The sequence below is a fragment of the Castor canadensis genome, chromosome 15 (genome assembly GCF_047511655.1).
Source record: "Castor canadensis chromosome 15, mCasCan1.hap1v2, whole genome shotgun sequence".
In the NCBI taxonomy this organism is placed as follows: domain Eukaryota; kingdom Metazoa; phylum Chordata; class Mammalia; order Rodentia; family Castoridae; genus Castor; species Castor canadensis.
The window spans coordinates 37,314,246-37,336,600 of record NC_133400.1 but is presented as its reverse complement, the minus strand read 5'-3'; the positions used below and the strand labels follow the sequence as shown (position 1 = coordinate 37,336,600).

At 35.2% G+C, this 22,355-nt stretch overlaps 1 protein-coding gene across 2 annotated transcripts in view; it reads right to left on the bottom strand.

The window, feature by feature from the left end:
• Itfg1 (integrin alpha FG-GAP repeat containing 1) overlaps positions 1-22,355 on the bottom strand; it is a 247,457-nt gene that overhangs the window by 53,750 nt on the left and 171,352 nt on the right. For both annotated transcript variants that reach the window (XM_074056051.1, XM_074056050.1), the window contains exons 11-12: positions 12,083-12,233; positions 10,503-10,611 (exon numbers count right to left, since the gene is read on the bottom strand). In XM_074056051.1, the coding sequence (XP_073912152.1) occupies positions 10,503-10,611; positions 12,083-12,233 (260 nt within the window). The remainder of the gene's footprint in view (positions 1-10,502; positions 10,612-12,082; positions 12,234-22,355) is intronic.

The window sequence follows — 22,355 nt, the reverse complement described above, 5'->3', positions numbered from 1 at the left end:
TTAGCTCCTCTACAGTGGGCACATCAAACACTTTTTCCCTATTCCTCCTCTATGCGTTCTCCCCTTAGTGTGTGACCCATGTCCAATAATACTACTGCATTTGTTTTAGGTCTAACGTCTGCATATGAGGAAGAACATACGATTTTTGGCCTTCTGAGCCTGGCTAACTTCGCTTAAGATGATGTTCTTCAGTTCCATCCATTCACCTGTGAATAACAAAATTTCATTCTTCTTTATGGCTCAGTAAAATCCACTGTGTATAAATACCACATTTTCTTAATCCATTGACTGGTGGGGCATCTTGCCTATTTCCATAACTTGGCTACTGTGTATAGTGCTGCAATAAACATGGGTGTGCAGGTGCCTTTGGAATAACCTGAATCGCATTCCTTTGAGTATATCCCTAGGAGTGGTATTGCTGATCATATGGCAGATCTATGTTTAGTTTTTAAGAAGTGTCCATATTGTTTTCCAAAGTGGTTGCACTAGCTTACATTCCCACCAGCAGTGTATGAGGGTTCCTTTTTCCCACATGCTCTCCAACATTTGTTGTTGTTGGTGTTTTTGATGATAGCTATTGTAACATGAGTGAGGTGGAATCTTAGTATGGTTTTGATTTGCATTTCCTTTATGGACAGGGATGGTGAGCATTTTTGCATGTGTTTTTTGGCCATTTGGACTTCTTCTTTTGAAAAAGTTTTGTTTTAGTTCAGTCGCCCACTTCTTTATTGGTTCATTGATTTTGGGGGAGTTTAGTTTTTTGAGTTCCCTATATATTCTGGTTATCAGTCCTTTGTCTGATGTATAGCCAGGGAATATTTTCTCCTACTCTGTGGGTGGTCTCTTCAGTTTAGAGACCATTTCTTTTGTTGTGCAGAAGCTTTTTAATTTCATGTAGTCCCATTTGTCCATCCTTTCTCTTAGTTGCTGGGCTGTTGGAGTTCTTTTGAGGAAATCCTTGCCTATAACAATTACTTCAAAAGTATTCCCTGCTCTCTCTGGTACGAACTTCAGAGTTTCGAGTCTGATGTTAAGGTTCTTAATCCACTGCGAGTTGATACTAGTACAGGGTGATAGACATGGATCTGGTTTCAGTTTTCTGCAGGCAGGTAGCCACTTTTCCCCAGCAACATTTGTTGAAGAGGCTTTTCTTCATCGTATGTTTTTGGCACCTTTATTAAAAAATAAGGTGGGCATAGCTGTGTGGATTCATATCCGGGTCCTCTGTTCTGTTCCATTGGTCTTCATATCTGTTTTTCTGCTAGTACCATGCTGTTTTTATTGCTATGGCTCTGTAATATAGTTTGAAGTTGGGTATCGTGATATCTCCAGCATTGCTCTTTTTGCTGAGTATTGCCTTGGCTATTTGCGGTCTCTTGTGTTTCCAAATGAACTTCAGGGTAGATTTTTCAATCTCTGTAATGAATGTCGTTGGAATTTTGATGGGAATTGCCTTGAACATGTAGATTGCTTTCAGTAGTATAGCCATTTTACTATGCTGATTCTACCGATCCAAAAGCATGGGAGACCTTTCCATCTTCTGTAGTCTTCCTCAATTTCTTCCTTTAGAGGTTTGTAGTTCTCCTTGTAGAGGTCATTCACATCCTTTGTTAAATTTACTCCTAGGTATTTGATTTTTTTTTTTGAGGCTACTGTAAATGGAATTGTTTTCATATATTCTTTCTCAATTTGTTCATTGTTGGTGTATAGAAAAGCTAATGATTTTTGTAAGTTGATTTTGTATCCTGCCACACTGCTGAAGCTGTTTATGGTGTCTAGACTTATGACTATATTTTATAATGCCTTTTAAAATAATTACCCCAAAGTAATTTATCTCTTTATTATTTATAATAATTTGTTTTTTGTTTGTTGTATTGGGGATTGAATACAAGGCTTCAGGGGATATTAGGCAAGTGCTCTATTACTGAGCTACACTCTAGCCCCAAAGTAATTTCTAATACACATATACTTTAAAAAACAACCAACCAACCAAATAAGACTAGATAGCCTATTTATAGAACTAAATGAAAAATTGTTATTAAACTAGTTAGTGAGCTTTGTGAAGTAGTAGCTATCAGCAGATTTAATTAACTTAGAACATGGCTAATGGGATGTGCAATTTGTAAGTTTCCTTTAAAACTTCAATGCTTGTGACCTCATCATTTCATATTAATGTACATTATTATGTAGTAGCACATGTATTCTTAAAGGCTTCTAGCTCTGTTAGTTTAAATTAGCTACTTCATACAAATGTCAAAACCAACCTAAAATACAGGAAGAATTACACATGAATACTCTAAATCAACGTACAAGCTGGAAGAAGGATAAGCTAAATAAAGTCAGAACTGTATGGTGGTTTGAGGAGAGTATAAAGTGAAACCCTTGCATGGATTATGGGTGATTGTTCACAGTCATTCTCTGAAAACATCTGTAGTTTTTGTTTCTTTAAGGCACATAAACATAACACAAACATTATAATGCCTTTACATACATGTGTAAAATAACCCTCCCACCACTATACTTATCATGTAGACACTGTTTCAGAAATTGCATGGAAATTTTTTTTGTCTATTATCATTACCTTTCATTATTTTTGCAAGTTATAAAATGACATGATCTTTGTAAAAATTTAAATACAGAAACATATAAGGTAAAAATGATGTTTCAAGAAACATATTTAATATTAAAGATGATATATGTTTTATACAATTTTTCCAAATTTAGTAGTTTGATCTTTTAAAAACATATTGGGCAAAAAAGAAGTGAGATGACAGACATGTTAATTGGCTTGATTTAATCATTTTAAATCATTTAAAAATGTATGGATCTTAAATACAAATAAATGCATTTGTCACTTAGAGGTTCTTACTAGCTAAGTAAAGGGGGGGATCTGTTGGCATTTCTGCAGTGCTTTAAATAACTTCAGAGTGTTGCTCAAACCCCTCTAAACTTCTGAGCCTACAGGGTGAAATGACACAAAAAGACCCATTGAAGCAGTGAAACTGTCTAATAACCCTTCTCTCTCCTATGGGAAGCACAACTCTGTTCATTCTCAGACAGACTAACCCTCCTCACCCCATTGAATCCATAGGAATAAGTCAGGGACTTGTAGTTGCTCCCAGAGAAGGGGGTTACAATTCATCCAGAAATAACTTTCCTATTACTTTAACAAAATCTGGAGTCAGGCAGGGGAATAAAAGCTTTCTAAGGGAAAGGTGAAATCTTGTTTGGTAAGTCAAGGTGAAGATACTTTTACAACTTAAAAAATGCTAGCAGAAATATAGATTCAGACGTGGGTTAGAAACTTAAGTTCTAGTAGAAAAAAATTAGGATTTGGGACCTTCAAATGTAGCTGACAGGAGTAAGAAAAAATGAGAGCTAGGAATTAGTCTTGATTCAGGGGAACTAGGGAATCCCACGGCTCCGCAGTGGACAGGGCCCCTTGTTTTCATTCAAATGCTGTTGGATGAACTAGCAGAGGGACAGACAGAAGGGCAGCTGTACCTTTCCTTAGCTACTTGAAGCCGCTATAAAAGCTCAAGTACCCTAATTTGCTTAATTGAGAAACGATGACATTTAGTATAGACTGGTTTAAGCATTAGAGTTACAGAATAATTTTAGGGGAAAAGCAACTCTGGACATTATACATGGCTTTGAAAGAGTAATCACACATAATAACTGTCTGACTTAAGGCAAATGACTAATAATCAAAGGAAAGAGTAAAAGGGCATATCAAAATGACTAGAAGGTTATTTTTCTTCCAAATGATTGCTTTAAATTGGTATCTCATTTCCTCTGACCTTTCTATAAAGTATGTTATTAATGTTTACATTAATATCTTTAATGCAAAATTATTCGTTTTCTAAAACTAAAACCTCCTGCACCAAACTGGCTATTTCTGAGTCTCAGCTTAGAGAATCCTTTCCTTAGGTTAAAGGTACTCAGATGTCAGTATTACTACCCAGTGGTACCCATCCTGATTCAGGCTCAGAAGTCACAGGCCAGAGATTCAAGAGTCCTTTGGGTTTTGTCTTTTTTAAAATAGTAGTTTTTAAGTTTCTTAAAAAAATTAATTTTTTAAACAGGGTCTTTGCTATGTTGCTCAGACTGGCCTCAAAACTTGCTCTGTAGCCTACAATGGCACAAATTAGCAATCCTGCCTGAGCATCCTGGTTACTGGGAGGCATGTGTTACCACACCCAGCTTAAAAATACCCTTTGCTGTGATTTTGAAAACAAAATTTCAAGCACCTACAAAATTAAAAAGAGTATGATGAACCCTATGCACATTTCATACAATGTCATTTTCTTCCTAAGTAGTTTACTGTTGCACTTTTTCCTGAGCAAAACTATGGTGTGTACACAGGTATTTCATTAGTATGATTACAATTTAGGACCTGCTCTTATGGATAAAAACGGTAGTAATTTTATTAGGACTTACTGTGCTTTATTCATCCCATATTAATCAAAGGCCTACTATATACTAAACAGTATCAATTGACAGAAGGAACTATGTATTGCACATGTGACCTCAGGTAGAAGATTTAAATTTGTGTTATTCTGTGACTTGGTGAGCTCTCAGGACTTCACTGTGAGGTATTCAAGCAGAAGAAGCTGAGATGTTGCATTAGGCTGGACTTGGGCAACATGCCTTCTAAGGTCTTTCCCATCTGCAGGATTCCCGGATCAAGTTTTTCTTTTTTTTAATTTTTAAAAATGTGAGTAAATAAATTTGAGGAGGGATGCAAGAGTCTGAATTATATGTATGCATTTTTCCATATGGATAATTTCCAAATTACTAATGTAAAAAAGTCAGTCCCTTTTCTGCTTTGCACTGAGAACTGCCTTCTCTCATTGATGTATTATTACAACTGGGAACGTGAACCCCTTTATCAATTGTAGGAAAATCCTATGATCTGATTTACTTCTATTCCACATTCCTAAGAACATCTGTCCTAGGCAGGAGTCTGTAGACTAAAACACAGAAAACAATGGAATCACATGTCCTCAGTTCTAGTTAGCAAATCTGTAACAGATATAGAAGGCTCAGAACAGAATCTTTACTACAGAGTGGCTTTAAGGCTGAATAGGACTTGATTTGCCCTACAATATACAAATTAATTTCCTTACTTCTCACTGCCAAACATCTGTTCTAGAAAGCATTAATCTTTAACCCACCCAGAATATACACAATATATATCACATCCACATGAGCTAAGTTATAAATTTGTGTTTTGAAAACTTCAAACTTGAGAAATAGTTCTTTTAAAGAAACCTGGCAAAATGCAAATGAAGGTCTGTCTCATATAGTTATCTCACTAAAGTACTTTGAGATAGAATTATTATCAATTTCGGTCCATTATTTTATTTTTATATTTATTTATTTATTTGTTGATTGAGACAGGGTCACTCCTTATAGACTAGGCTATAGCTACAGGCTGGCGGCCTACAACTGTTGATCTTTCTGTTTCAGCCTCATGAGCATTATAGGTGTGGAGACTATATCTGGCTGAATTTAACATATATTATTGAGGCAAATAGCATTTATTTGCTACAAATAAGGTTGGAACAAAAGGATTATTTTTATATCATCCCAAGGTAATGCTTGAGAAGCTCCATTTTACTTATTTTGTGTTGTTTTTTCTGTACATTTTTGATGTAAGCTTGGGAAATTAAGCTAGTTTCTGGTCACAGAGAATCTGAAATGGTGGGAAGAAGTTAAACCAGGGCAGGGCAACTCATTCACTAGGACATCAAGCTTCTCTTTCCAAGGAATGACCTAGTAACCAGCTGGGTATGACCCCAATATCAGAAAACAGTTGAAATTCTTGAGAATTTGTCCTTGAAGTTATGTATTTTGGTGGAATGCTTTTTAGAGCCAGAATATGGGGTCAGAGGCATGGAATGCTGCCTGGGTACCAGAGAAGGGAATATTTTTAGTCAGTGGAGCCAATTTAGATCGCTAAAGGTACTGGAACACTGAATTGGCATAAAAGTTCCTGAATGTCCCTATGTGTCAGACTCTGTTTAAGACAGATACTATCCTTAAGTTACTTTGGCACAAATAACCTTGATTTCAGAATGCTTCTCAAATATCTTGGAGTGGATGTAGGAAGGAGAGGAGATTATATGTCATATATTAAAACAAATGGAGACTAACAGTGTGTTGTCCTTTGTAAGGATGATTTTAGTGAACATGATAAGGACAGATTTTTTTGAGATTTCTTTTTCTTAGAGGTGATATGATTTCTATTGAATCTGCCTTTGTGAACTAAGTCTGACTCAATCAAATGGTTGTATTGGACTTAGTAATTATCCCTACAGGATCAAATCCCATACCTCAAACAGCCTGATGTTCCAACTAATTGTTCCAGATTATTCTAATTACATATACTAATTATAGTTAGCAAATGTTTTAAGGATTCCTTATCTTATTAACTTGAGGTTCAAAATTGAAATTAATAGCACAGTAAATAAACAGCATGCAGGTATTAAAAATTATTTTTTGCTCTAAAATAACCAAGCAATATTGTCTTGAAAATGATAAAGGAGAGAAAATGCTCAAATGGATGACAAAAAGTATAGAAATGGTTAAACTCATATATCAATACTTTGTGGCTGCAGTAATAATGAAGATGAAGCCATTCATGGCTGCAGTAATAATGAAGATGAGAGCCACTCTGAGTTCATCCTAGTAAGAGTGATTCTCTTTAGAAAAGGAGGTTACATATTTTGTCATTTCAATCTCTCAAAACTCATTCATTATTCTGTTGCTCTTCTTTGTTCAGCTATTTATGCTTACTTCAAAACTGTAATAAATATTTCTACAAAGTATATGTGACATTTCATAAAATAAAATGATGTGGTTGTACTGATAACTATAACTTAATAACAGTTTATCAGCACTAATTCAGGATAAAACTCTTGGTAAAACAGGAATACAGTGAACCTTTAAAATGATACTTGGAATTTACTAAAATCCCATATAGCTAATATACTTAATGGTAAAACATGAATTTTTTCCCCTTAAGACTGGAAACAAGGCAAGGATCCCCACTCTTACCACTCTTTCCAGCTAGTACAAGAAAAAGACATATATAATGGCTATCTGCAGAAAATCACAAGGAATCTATTAAAAAAAAAACTCCTAGAACTAGTGAGTAAAGTTACAGTATATAAGAACAAAAATCAATTTCATTTCCATATAACAAAAACAAACATATGAAAAACCAAACTTAAAAACACAATAGTATTTCCAACAAACATAAAACACTTAGGTATATACTTAATAAAAACATGCAGGGCTTTTATGATGAACATGGACCTCAGGTGGAGGAGATGCTTGCAGGCTATGAATTGGTTACAGTGAATAAATAACATACTGATGAAAATGAGAACTAAATGAGAGAAGATACCTATAAACACAAAAGAGATTAGAAAGAACCTTAAAGTAGTATATTGGATCAGAAACAGAAGTATTGGTATAAAGTCATGGTTATATAGTATATGTAAACATAATATGCATAAAAATAGTTATAGCAGTGCATATTTATGTGCATGTATATGAATGTATGCAATTGCAATCTCCTAGCTCTGTCCATAGGGAGCTTGGAAGAAATGACAACCAGTTGCAATTAGTATACTGAGCATCCAGAGCCTGGCTTTTATCTTTTTATTTTTATTTTTGAGTTTTCAAGACAGGGTCTCACATGTAGCTCAGGTTGACCTAGAATTTACAATGTAACCCATGCTGGCTTTAAACTCACAATCCTCCTGCTTTAGTCCTTGAGTGCTAAGGTTATAATAGTGTGCCATCACAGTTACCAGAGCCTGGCTTTGAAATACTTCCTTTACTAAAAGAAACCAAGACTCCTTGGAGAAATGTCTGACTCAATGCATGGGGCAAGGGAGGGATAAGATGAATAGTACAGTGTCAACTTACAGGTGTAGAAGAAATGATGGAAATAGAGAATCACTCAGTTGTTGTTAATAGGCTCTAATGGTACTCGGTAGAGGGTTGTATTAAAAAAAAAAAAAAGGGAGATTCCAAGATGGCGACTAGAGGGAGGAAGCAGAAAGCGTGCTTCTAAAGTAAAATCTTGGAGAGATGCTGGAGATACACCTTGCAGGAAAAACCACCAAGAAGAGGTAAAACTTCGACACAGCCACACCCCTGGCTGGTGCATAGCATCCCCACTCCATGGTAAACAGAGAAACCAGGAGGGCTCCTGCACCGCCAGATGCCAGCTCCTACCAGCTCGAGAGAAGCAGGCCACTAGGTGAGCTAAGCATCACATGGTACTCCCACAAACAACCCTGGGCCAGATCAGCGTAGTTCCCTGGACAGACTGACCCCTGCCCAAGGAAAAAAAGAGAAAAAAAAAACTTGAATAAACAACAACAACAAAAAGACACAAAGCAAAGAGGGCGGGGTGTCCTGAGTGCCTAAGGGGGGTGGGGAGGGGCAATCCCTCACGGAACTGTAAATAAACAAGACGCCCGAGAAGGCAGGAGTGGCGGACCCCACCCTGCAACCTTAGAACAGGAAAGCTTATAACAGTATTGTGAGGAGGGTTCCACTGGAGAGCAGGGAAGGGGCACTTCTCACACGATCTGTAAATAAACAAGACAGCCAGAGAAGGCAGGTGTAGTGCCACCTCCCCCAGCGTGCTTGCAGAAGGAAAGGGTTGTAACGGTGGCCACCACGCCAGGGAGAATCTAAATGAACAAAGCCTGCGGGACTAGGTAAGTGTTAAGCTCATTCTTGAGATCGGAAATCAATAAAGCCTCCAGCAACAGCTGGCTGACAGCAGCAGGCAGGTAAGCCACAGCGTCAGAGAGACATTCAGAGAGCTGTCTCCAGACTCTTTTTTTTTTCTTTTTTTCTCTTCCTTTGATGAGACAACAACAGAACTAGAATTGGAAGCTGAAGGATTCAAATTCCATTTGAACATGGGATTTTTGTTTTGTTTTTGTTTTTTCTGTTTGTCTATTTCTTTTGTTTTTTGTTCTTTTTCCTTTTGATGAGACATTGACCGAACTACTTCTGAGACATTATCTCCAGGATTGGAGGCTGAGGGGCTAACACCAAAATTATTAAGAATGAAACTATTGCATTTGAACTTGGGGATTTTTTTTTTAATCCTCTCTCTGTCTCTCTAATGCCTGTTTAGCTTACTGTTGATTAGTAACTACCTCTCCCTGTTTACTTCTTTGTCACTGGTTTTTTGTCATTGTTTGTTTGTTTTTTCAATTGTTTGTTTTTCTCTTTTTCATTACCTTCTTTACTTTCCCTCTCCTCTCACCTTTCCATTCTAGATATCACCATTGTTATTATTACAAGCTAGACAATACTGAATTACACACAGTACAGGGACAGTAACAATAGTAAGGGCAATGATGGGAAGACAGAAAAAAGAGGGAAACCAGTTTCCCCCCAGTAATAAATTAGTACAGGAACCAGAGGGAAATGAAGAAAACAGACACTCAGATCCAGACTCCAACAAAACAAAGATAAACTATGCCAAAGAACCCAATGAAGCCCACAAGAACAACCTAAAAGAAGAAATCCTGCAAGTAATCAATGAGAATTTTATAGAGATGATACTGGATATGGTCAACCAAAATGTACAGGAGACACTCAAGAAATTCCAAGACAACAAAAATAGAGAATTTGAGAAAGCATAAGAACAAATAAAAGAAACCATAGAAGCACTGTATAAACACCAAAGTGAAACAAAGAACACAATTAATAAAGAGATAAATGAACTCAGGGCAAAAATAGGCAATGTTAAAGAGGAAGTAACTCAGGATATGGAAAACCTCAGAAAAAAGAACAAAACAGAAATGCAAAACAAAATGAAAGACTAATCCAGCAGAATAGAACAAGCAGAAGACAGAATCTCAGAACTTGAAGATGAAATGAAATTAAAAGAAAAACTGAAGAACTTCTAGTTAAACAACTCAAGACCTGTGAAAAGAAAATGCAGAACTCACTTACTTTATCAGTGACTCACTGACTAAAATGAGGAGAGAAAAACCCAAATTAGTAAAATCAGGAATGCAAAAGAGGCGCTAATAACAAATACCGTGGAAGTCCAGGGATTCATCAGAGACTACTTTGAGAACCTATATTCAAATAAATTTGAAAATCTTAAAGAAATGGACAGATTTCTAGATACTTATGATCATCCAAAACTAAACCAAGAGGACATTAGTCAACTGAATAGATCTATAACACAAAATGAAATTGAATCAGTAATCAAGAGTCTCCCAAAAAAGAAAAGTCCATGACCTGATGAATTCTCTGCTGAATGCTATCAGACCTCTAAAGAAGAACTGATACCAACTCTCCTTAATCTGTACCATGAAATAGAAAGGTAAGGAAAATGGCCTAACACATTTTATGAAGCCAGTATTATACTTATCCAAAAACCAGGCAAAGACAGGAGAAACAGGAGGAAGGAGGGAAATAAATTAAATGGTAATATTTAAAATACTCACCAATGACTTTAACAAAATAAGCATCCACTTCAAAGTTATTTTTCAGTGTATGAATGGTAAAATCATTCTTTGCATATCCTTTACTTAGCATTACAATGTCCAAGATACCCTGGAAAAAAATATAAAAAGAGTGGTAAGAATAAACTTGTAGATAAACTACAAACAATGATCATTAACATGTATGGCTTGTGTACAGTTTGGATAAATGTTCTCCAAAGGCCATGTGTTAAAGGCTTGATTGCTAGCCTGTGGCACAATTAGGAGGTGGTAGAACCTCTAGGATATGGGGCCTACTGGAAGCAAGTTATGTCATGGGGTCATGCTCTTAAAGGGGTATTTGGACCCCAGTCCCTTCCAGTTTCTTCCCTTTCTTAATAAATATTAATAATATTAATAATAAAATTAATATTATAAATATTATAAAATATTATAAAATTATAAAAATATATGCACGCACACAACTTTGAAATAGCTAAACATAAGCAAAATGGGAAATACTGAATTTTAGTCTTTGGAGATAATTAGTAGCATTTGGTTATATTTCCTTCTGGGCATATTTGCATGAATTTTTAGAGGCCTATGACAGGGACCGTTAGATCCTCTCCAACCACCAGAGAGGACACCTTTTAATCTCCTCTTGCAATGACAAAATGTTATCTTTTTTCCCCTAAAAAAGGGTAAAGTTATGGTAATTTGAAGAAAAAAAATACATGTTCATTTAAACTGACACTCTTCTGGCTCTTCTCATAAGGCTGGTCATTTATCATATTTTTATATACAGGGTTTTTCCTATAAATTGAATATAATGAATTTTTCAAGAGAGTTTTTGGTGACATACCAGTTTGTTTGAACCTTTTTTGTATTAAAGATATTAACTATTTGACTCATCTGTAACAAATTTACTTAGCAGATTTAAAAGTTTTGTGGTGTTTTTGATCGATAGAAATTAAAAATTGATTTGAACTCAATTCTCTTGATTTTTCTCCCTTGTGGTAGTTCTGTCAATTACTTTTATGCAATTACTTTTAGTGAGTAAAGTTACAGTATATAAGAACAAAAATCAATTTCATTTCCATATAACAAAAACAAACATATGAAAAACCAAACTTAAAAACACAACAGTATTTCCAACAAACATAAAACACTTAGGTATATACTTTAGAAAGTGTGAAACCAGGACCCTGGAAAGCCTCTCACCAGGTCACCTGGCACCAAAGACAGAATCACAGGAATGTGTAGCAATAGATGCTACTTGTAGTTCACAAGGAAGAACACATTTTTCTGCCACCTTGTGCAGGTTCAAGAATCTATTATTTGCTGGCTGCCTTTGTCCATTCCTCATCATGCAGCTCTGCCAGTCTCAAGACATAATTCTTTGGTGGTTTAATCCAAATAAGTACAAATTGAGATAAGGCACTTTCATGTTTCACTGTAGTCATCAGCCAATGGTGTCAATAAATCTGCTCACTCTCTAATTTAACATCAAAAGGACCTTTCTTTAATACTTTCTTTACTTTCATTATGTCATCTACAGGGAGACTGCAATTAAACTTCACACACAGAGGATGTTCTGAACTCACATCTTCGTAAATGTCAAAAAAGGTGGCAACCATGGCATCTTTGATTAGGTTTAGGTCCGTCAGCTCCCAGTAAACTCTAAACATCCGATGCACTTCCTCACAGCTCGCATTATTACAAGGGACATTCTCCAGTAAGAAGGCCTGTTGGTTGCTGTATGACAAACAAAAGGCATTGAGTTAATATAACACATCAGTGGTGTGCAGCAGCACTTGTGCTGAATTTTCTAGAATCAAAGGAGATGGTAAGTGGTATAGAGTTAAATCACATGTAAAAATCTCCACACCAAACTGATGATCATACTGTGTGGTAAAAAGACTTAAGTTGTTGGTTATTTTTTTGCAACCGTTGGCAAAAATCCTCTGATTCTTTGAGGCTCGTCAGTTTCTGGCCTCTCTCCTTTTTATATGGAGTTTCTGAATCATTCCTTCCTTCCTTCTTATTCCATAGTCATTGACTCTGTATTCCATTACTGAATTCCTAGACTAGTCATTATCCATTTATTTATAAAATGAAAACATCTAACCCCATTTGGTTCTTCTATACATAGTTTTCTGTAACTTTTTTGTTTCCACTAATTTAGCATATTCATAGAAAAAAGAGATACTGTCTGACTGAAGAACCTATTTTGAAAATTCTCTCCAGAGAGGTTGCATCATCTTGTACCTCTCACCAGTAGCAAATTCCTATTTCCTTAGTCTTGGTGTAAGTCTAAGCTATCATGATGGCTGAGGTATCATTTGTTTTACCATTTGAAAATTCATGGTTAGGTTGTTGCCAACTGTTCTCCATTAAAAAAAAACACACATGCAGACATATACATATACAAGACATATACATGTCTTGGGAATTTGTACAAGGATTGCCAGATGACAGACATCTGGCCAAAGAATATATATATTTCTAAAGTCAATAGGTGAAGCAAAATGATCATTTACAACTGTAGCAATTTATACTTCCAATAGTATGTGATTGTGTCTTTCATATTTTTCCAATTATTATCAGCATTGCTTCCTATTCTTATCAGTTGAATAGATTAAAATCCTTTTGATTATAAGCAGGTGAGTCTTTTATTATGTTTATGAACTATTCATACTTCTGTGAAATGCCATCTAAATTTTTTTTTCATATTGAATTTTTAGATCTCTGATTGTTTGGGACACTTTCCCTGTTACTCTATGTACTTATTTGTAAAATGGAAATAGCATATCTCAAATGACTGTTATAAGTATTAAATGAGATGAATGACAAGGTGTTTAGTGTAGTGTCTGGTACAGAGACCAACACACATTTGGTATCTGTGTTTCTATTATCATTTCTTCCAAACCATTTATTTTATAATATTTTGTTGACAGTGTCTTTCACTAAAAGGTATATAATATTTATGTAGTCACTTATGTCACCATTTTTCTTTTTTTTTTTTTGGAAGCACTGGGGTTTTGAACTGTGGGCCTTGTAAATGCTATACCTCTTGAGCCACACCCCCAGTCCTTTTTTACTTCAGTTATTTTTCTAGATAGGGTCTCATGTTTTTGCCCAGTGGTGGCCTTGGACAGCAATCATCCTGCCTATGCCTTCTAGTAGTCAGGAATCACAAATGTGAGACATCACTGCCTGGCCTGTTTGTTGAAATGGGGCCTCCTTAACTGTTTGCCTGGGTTGGCCTCAGGGACCAATTTCTGACTCCCAAGTAACTGGGATTACAGGGGTGACCACTGTGCCTGGCCTTAATACTTTGTGACATTTGTAACAAATGTTAAAGGAAGTCTATAGGCAGATCGAAAATGATACTAAATGAAATGATACTAGATGAAATCTACACAAAGGAAAGAGAACACTGTTCCACAAAATGTGAAAAATGTAGCTATATAGTATGTTTTTCTTGTTTAAATGTCTTTAAAAAAGAACTGACTTTGAACAAATAAAACCAAACATAGTATGGCACTGACAACATAAGCAAATGTAAAATGAGTGGAAAAAATAGCAGTAAGGGCAGAAAAAGAGAAAAGAAATAAATGCAGTGTTTTAAGGTTTGGAAGCCATAGGTGAAATGGTATAAAAGCATTTGAATATGTCTGCATTAAATCCTAAAGTATTTACTATAATGAGACTTATAGTAAATAAGTGAGCAAAAGGATAAAATGGAACCAAAAAAATATTATGCCAATTCAAGTGAAAGCAGAGGGAAAAAAGACAAACAAATAAACAAACAAAAACCCCAGAAAACCCCCATAACAACCAAAATGAAAAATGGCAGACTTAAGTCTAACCACAGCAATATTGGTATGAAATATAAAGAGTTTAAATACAAATGGAAAGGCAGATTGTCAGATTGGAATAAAGACTATGACTCAAATATAGATCACGTATAAGAAATCAACCTTAAATATAAAGAAATAAATAGGCTTACAAGTAGAAGTGATAAGACAAACCAGCCATGAAGAAAGCAAAACAATAACCCATAGAATGTAAAAATGCAAATCATATTATTTTGCAAATCATATCTCTGATAAATGACTTATATTAAGAATACACAAATGCTCTCACAACTCAATAAAAAGACAACCCAATTTTAAGAATGGACTAAGGATCTGAATAGACATTTCTCTAAGGCAGAAATAAAAATGGCTAATATGTACATCAAAAGATGTTCAACAATTCAGCAATTAGGGAAGTCCAAATCAAAATCCACTGAGTTTTCACCTGACCACAATAGGACGGCTATAATAAGACAAGACAAAGCTAGCCTGCAGCTGGGCATGCACCAGTAGTCCCAGGTACTCAGAGCCTCAAGCAGGAGTTCAGATTTAGGGGTCAGACTGGTCAACACAGTGAAACCTTGTCTCTTAAAAGACACTGACAAACAAATAAGCAAACTTGCAAGCAAGCAAGCAAACCCAAAGGAAAAAAGATAACAGGTAATGATGGAAAGAATATAGAGAAACTGGGACTGACATACATTGCTGGGAGGCTTATAAAATGCTACAACAACTTTGGTAAAGAGTTTGGCAGTTACTCAAAAGGTTAAACACAGAATTGTTATTTGATCCAGGATCCTGTTTCTAGGACAATCCAAGAGTAATAAAACATTTATCCATGCCAAAATTTGTATGGACGAATGTTCCTACAAGAACAAAAGGTAGAAACTACTCAAATTTCCATTAACTGATGAATGAATAAACAAAATTTGATATAGCTATAAAATATAATTTTATTTGACTATTAAAAGGAATATATTATGCCTAGTGTGGTGGCACACACCTAATCCCAGCACTCAGGAGGCTGAAGCAGGAGGATCTCAAGTTTAAGGCCACCTAATCTACATAGTGAGTTTAGGGCCAGCTTGGGCTACACAGTGAGACCCTGTCTCAAAAAAAAATGAATACATTATGATAGATAGAAGGATAAACCTTCAAAACATACTAAATTAAAGAGGAAGGACCACAAGTTGTATGATTTCCATTTATATGAAATGTCCTGAACAGGCAAATCTGATGAAAAGTTGCTTAGGGCTCAGGGGAGTATGAGGCAGTGGGGTGTGATTCAATGGGTACTGGTTTTGTTTTGAGACTATGAAAATGTTCTAAACTTATAGGATGGCTATGTAACTGATATCTAATAATCACTGAATTATATACTTTAAATGGGTGAATTATATAGTATGCTGGTCATCTCCCAATAAAGCTATTACATACGTACATATTTAAAAAAAAACATACCAGACTAAGCAAATTAAAAGAAGGCTGGACTGGTTGTACTATTAAAACATAAGAACTCAAGTCATACAAAGTATGAGTACTGATGACTTCAGTTTCTTCCTTTAGAAAAGCAAAAGAAACATGAAGTAAGCAGAAAAAAGCAAATAACAGAGGGAATGAATAAAGCAGAAAACAGTACAAAAGAAAATCACTGGAAACAAAATATGTGTACACAAACACACACACACACACACACACACACACACACACACACACACACACACACATTGCAAAGATGTTTTCAGGCAGAATGTCCATGTAAAAAAATTAAAAAGAGAGAGAAGATATAGAATTAGGATGAGAGCTGACATCAGTATAGATTTTAGTGATATTAAAAGGGAATGCTTTGAAAAACTTTGTGCCAATGCAATCAATAAATTAGATGAAATGGATGAATTTTTTAAAGTCACAGAGTACCAAATATTTAGAAAAAAAATAATACCAGTTCTACACAAAGTTCAGAAAATAGATGAGGAAGACATACTTCTCAACGCATTCGATAAAGCTACCATTACACACCAAAATCAAGAAAATTATAGCTTAATATCCTTCAAGAATATATATATGAAATTTTAAGATAAAATTCTAGTAAATAAAATTTAGCAGTACAGTCAGATCTTGCTTTTGCACAGGACTGTATTTCCTGATACGTTAGCATTTTGGAACCATGCCTCTGCCTTTGAATATCAGAGATCTGAGCAGAGAGAGGATATAGTTCTCATAACTGACATGTATCAGTGAAAATAGTACCTTGTGAAGTGAAGGCTGCAGGTGTGCAAAAGATAAACATCATGACCAAGGTGGAAAGGTAAAGTTGCTCTAACATCTGTAAAAAAAATTTATTGGACTCACTAATTTAACAAACTATAAAAAAGGAAAACCACAAGATCATCTTAATAAAGGAAGCACCTGACAAATACCACCATCCATTTCTAATCCAAACTCTTAGCAGACAGAATATAAGGAAGTTTCTCAACATTTTAAAGGGCATCTTCAGAAAACCTACAGTGAACATCATCCTAATGGCAGGAAACTGAATCCTTCCTTCCTAAGAGCCCTGTCCCTATACTACAAGGATATCTGCTTTCACCACTTCCATTCAACAGTGTAACACGTGTTCTAGGAATTGTAAAAGGGAAAACAAAACAAATGTCATGCAGCCACACAAGAGAGGAAGAAGAAAAACGGTCTTTACTTGTAAATAACATGAAAACCTATTTAGAAAATTCCATGAAACCTACAAAAAGATCACTAGAACTAATAAGTTTAGCTGGGTGGGAAATACATTACTTCTACATATTAGCAAAGAGCAATCAGAGCCTGAAATAAAAATACCAGTGATAATGCATCCCAAATAAGAAATACTTAGGTAGAAATCTGATAAAAGATGCATAAAACCTTTATGTTGAAACCTGTAACATCCTGCTGTGAAAATAAATGATCTAAAATAAAAGAGCTGGGAATATGGCTCAGTGGTAAAGTGCTTGCCTAGCATGTGTAAGGCCATGGTTTTGAAGCCCAGCACAGCAAGAAAATGAAATTAAAAAGATACATATGCACCATGTTCATAGCCAGAGGACTCAATATTATTAAGATGTAAACTATTCCCAAACTGATTCACAGATTCAATGCAATATCAATTAAAATATCAGCACCTTTTTCTTTCTTTTTTGCAGAAATTGTCAAATGGATCCTAAAATTTATAGAAAATGCAAAGAATCTAGAGTAGGCAAAATAATGCTAGAAAAAAGAGAAAAGTTGGACTGCTATCTGCAGTCACTACTCATTTTAAACAAAAGCAATCAAAACAGTGTGATACTCCTGGCAAAGGTGGACAATGAGTATCACTGGAACAGACTAGAATGAAGAAACACATCCACAGGGATAATAACAATTGATTTTCATCAATGATCAAAAGTAATTAAGCAGCAAAAGGAAGTCTTCAATAAGTGGTCCTGGAATAATTTATAAAAACAATAAACCTGGATCCATACCTTGTATCATATACCATTAATTCAGAACTACACAATATCTAGGAAAAATATAGTAGGAAATATTTGTATGAGATTAAAATTTCTTAGTAATGACATTAAAAGCACAATGTATAAAAGGAAAATAATATTGGTCATTCTCAAAATAAAGTGTTTTTGTCCATTGAAAGACATTGTTCAGAGAATGAAAACAAATACAGAATGAGAATATATTTGCAAACAACATAACTAATAATGAAAGGCCCGTATTCTAAATGTATAAAGACTTTTAACACTCAATAATTTAAAAAATCCTAATTAAAATATGAGCAGAGATCTGAACAGACACTTCACTAAAGAAAATATGTGATCTGGGTCCTGGTGGCTCACACTTGTAATCCTAGCTACAGCAGAAGTGAGAGATCAGGAGAAGTGTAGTTCAAGGTCAGCCGGGACAAATAGTTCTTGAGACCCTATCTCAAAAATAATATAAAGAAAGGGCTGGTGGTGTGGCTCAAGTGATAGAGTGCCTACACAGCAAGGGTGAGACCCTGAGTTCAAAACCCAGTATAGTCAACACAAAACAAAACAATAAACAACCCAGAAGATATGTGAAATGCAAATAAATATATGAAAAGATATTCAACAGTAATTAGAGCAGTTAAAATGTTTTAATTACAAAGAAATATACTGCAAACAGAACAAAAAGAGTAACCATATCAGTCTTGGTAAAAATACAGAGCAATTGGAACTATTTTTAAAAAGTTAAACATACACCTTCCAAAAGATCCAGCTACGCCATGTGGTTATTTACCTAAACCAAATGAAAGCATAAGTCCAGACAATGACATGTATAGGAATTTTCATTGCAGACTCTGCAATAGGCAGATCTGATAAAAACCTAAGTATTCACCTGCACATAGATATAGTCAGCAAATTTATTTGTAGATGGGAATACTCTAGTTATAGTAAGCAGTAAACAAAAGTCACATGTAAAAACAAAAATGACTCTCAATGTTATTTTGCTAAGTGAAAGAACCTAGATATGAGCACATACATCTATTGTTTGATTCCATTTATGTAAAAGACTGGAAAATTCAATCTACAGTGACAGAAAGCAGATCAATGTTATCTATAGAATAAGGGAAGAGTGGATTATAAAGGGTTAAGAAGAAACTTTGTGGGTGATGGACATGCTCATTATTTTTATGAGGGTGCTATTTTTATAGGTTTTATATATGCCAAAATGTATCGACTTACACACTTTAAAGATAGACCGTCTACTCTATATCAATTAAATCTTAATTAAGCTGTTAAAATATATATCCTCCATGATAAAAACACCAAAGCACAAGCAATGGCAGAAAAAATAAACTCAATGTGATCAAAACAAAAAACATTTGTGGTTCAAAAGGTAGTGCCAACAAAGAAGTGGAAAGAAGCCAGGCACAATGGTGCTTGTCTGTACCAGCACACGGGAGGCTGAGGCAGGAGAACTTTGATTTCAGTACTCCCTGGGCTACCTACTGGGATACTGTCTCAAAAAAATACAAAAGAAAAAAAGAAAGTGAAAAGATATTCTAAATATTACATTCTTCTGTATAATTTTCATGTTTCTCTGTATCTGTCAAAAATAAGACAGTGAACAAATAATCCACAGAATGGGAGAACAAATTTGAAATCATGAGACCTGTATCTACACATAATAAAGCGAGAACACACAAGGAAGGTATGAGGATGGGTAAGACACTCAAAAAACTAGATAGCATTTATTGCCCTCAATGCAGAGAAACTAAAACAGATACTTTAAAAAGCAACTGAGGCCAATAGGAGAAGGGGACCAGGAACTAGAGAAAAGGTTAGTTCGAGAAGAATTAACTTAGAAGGTCACACACATGTACAGGAAATCAATGCATGTCAACTCCCTGTATAGCTATCCTTATCTCAACTAGCAAAAACCCTAGGTCCTTCCTATTATTGCTTATACTCTCTCTTCAACAAAATTAGAGATAAGGGCAGAATAGTTTCTGCCTGGTAGCGAGGGGTAAGGGAGGTAAGAGAGGAAGCGGGGCAGGGGGAAGGGGGGAGAAATGACCCAAACATTGTATGCACATATAAATAAAATAAAAATTAAAAATTGAGACTTGTATCTAGAATACATGAAGGACTCTCTCAACTCATTAAGAAAAAGACAACCCAATCTAAAAAATAGGCATAGGTTCTAAATAGTTTCCTAAGGAAGATGTACAAATGGTCAATAAATACATGAAAGAAGGTCAACATTATTAGCCACCAAAGAAAGGTGGTGCAAATCAAGACCACAATGAGATAATGCGTTATACCCCACTAGCATAGTAACAGAAAAGATAACGCTGAGAAAGATGTAGGAAAATTAGAACTCTTGTACACCGCAGATAGAAACATAAAATGGTGCAGCTGCTTTCGAACACAACTTTGTATTTTCTCAAGTGGTTAGACACAGAGTTCTATCCTTAAAGTATGTTTTAATCCTAGAAATATCTGAAGAGAAGTGTAAACATGTTCACACAAAACTTGAATATGAGTGTTTATAGCAGTATTACTCATAATATCCAAATAATGGAAAAAATTCAAATATTTATTGACTGGTGAATGAATAAAATATGGAATATTATTGGACAACAGAAAGTGAAATAGTGCTACAGGAAACCACATGGGAAAACTATGAAAACACTACACTAAGGTAAGGAAACCAGGCATAAAGTACAAAATATTGTATGACTGCATTTAACTGAAATGTCTAGGTTGGTAAAACTATAGAGACAGAAAGTAGATTAATGGTTTCCTAGGGCTAGTGGGGGTGGAAGAAGTAATGGGGGATTGGAAAGTGATGGGCTAAGATGAGTGGGGCTTTTTATAGCACAGTAAAAATGTTCTAAAATTGATTGTGATGTTGGATGAACAACTGTGTGAATATGCTAAAAGATACTGAATTGTATATGGTAAAGGGTGAATTGTACTGTGTATGAATTATTATCTCAATAAATTAAAAAAAAGAAGCAACTGTAGAAAATTTCAACCCCTAAAAAGCCATGGCAAATGCTTATGTGTAAAACACACATATCAATGCCAATTCTCTGAGTATGTTAACATTTATATATCTAGTTTGCAAACTTTTGGGACTAGCTTTAATTTCTCTTCAAAGGTCATACAATTGCTGTTGTTTCTCAATCCACTACACTTGACAAAATGTGGGTTATTCTAGGTTCTTAATGTGCTGTGTGCATCTGTCTTATTTCTCATTAAGAAAGGAAGCTGATGGATCATTTAACTTGATTTTCTCCCTGGCTGCTCTTGAGCTGTGTGTCCATTTCAATCATTTCTACCTTTGGTGAGATCTGCTCTTCTTTCTTAATTCTATTCCTCTTAATTCCCCAATTTCATTATTAGCCTAGGGTTACATAGTGAAAAAAAAAAAAAAGAACTTCAATTTTGGGATATGTCTGCCTTTCTAGGGAGTTCTGAATGCAGAAGAAAAATTAAGAAGAAACAAAGGGGCTAGGAGTAGCTCAAGTAGTAAGAGTGCCTGCCAACCAAGCATGAGGCCCTGAGTTCAAACCCTAGGACCACCAAAAAACCAAAAAACAAACAAACAAAAAAAACACAGAAAAATTAAAGAAACATAAACAAGTCCATTAGGAATCCTCTAAAAATAAAACATTTTTTTTAATTACTGCTCAGAAGCCCAAGCTGCTTGTTATTGGTTAGCAGAATGTTCAGCTAACTTAATATAAAACTGTACTTTGTAAGACTAAAAAAAAAAATTGAAGTGTTTTGTAATATAGACTACTGACAATTAAAATTTTTCAGATAAGGTGGTTAACCTGATATTCAGAAAAAGGTTCACTTAGGTTCTGGGCAAAAACAATATATTTATTCCCCAGAAAATATGTAGGATGAGATTCGGTGGACAGACAGTAAATATTTTATGAATGGAAAGAAGAAAAGAAGCACCTTTTGTAGAGCAAGGACACATGAGGAGGGACATGTAATGGGACTGAGCTTACAGGTTAGCTCCTATCAGATGAGCTGTCACAGAAGATTCTGTCATACTTTCACTTGTTTTTATTCAAAGATGTTCCTCTTTATGTTAGCTAATTTGGTGGTCAATGTAATATTTTCTTTCCAGGCATGATACTTATTTTTATTATATAAGATGAAACATAATGGTCATTTTGTCAGTTGGGTAATGTAATAAACAGGATATTCAGGTTTTTAAATTAAAAAAAAATTTTTGGCAGCAGTGGGGATTGAACCCACGGCCTTGCACATGCTAGACAAATGCTCTACCACAAATAGTCTTGCAGTGTGTGAAAATACCACAATTTATACAGTATATAGGTAGGAAGAACAAATACCAGTTGGGAAATTATACAAGTCCTTATTTAGCTGGCCACATGGCATGATGCAGTGATGAGCTGGAGAAGAGGAACAAGACAGGAGAGGAAATGCTAAGAGATACAGATGCTGGAACTGGAGAACATCATCTTAATGTGAAGTTAGTCAGG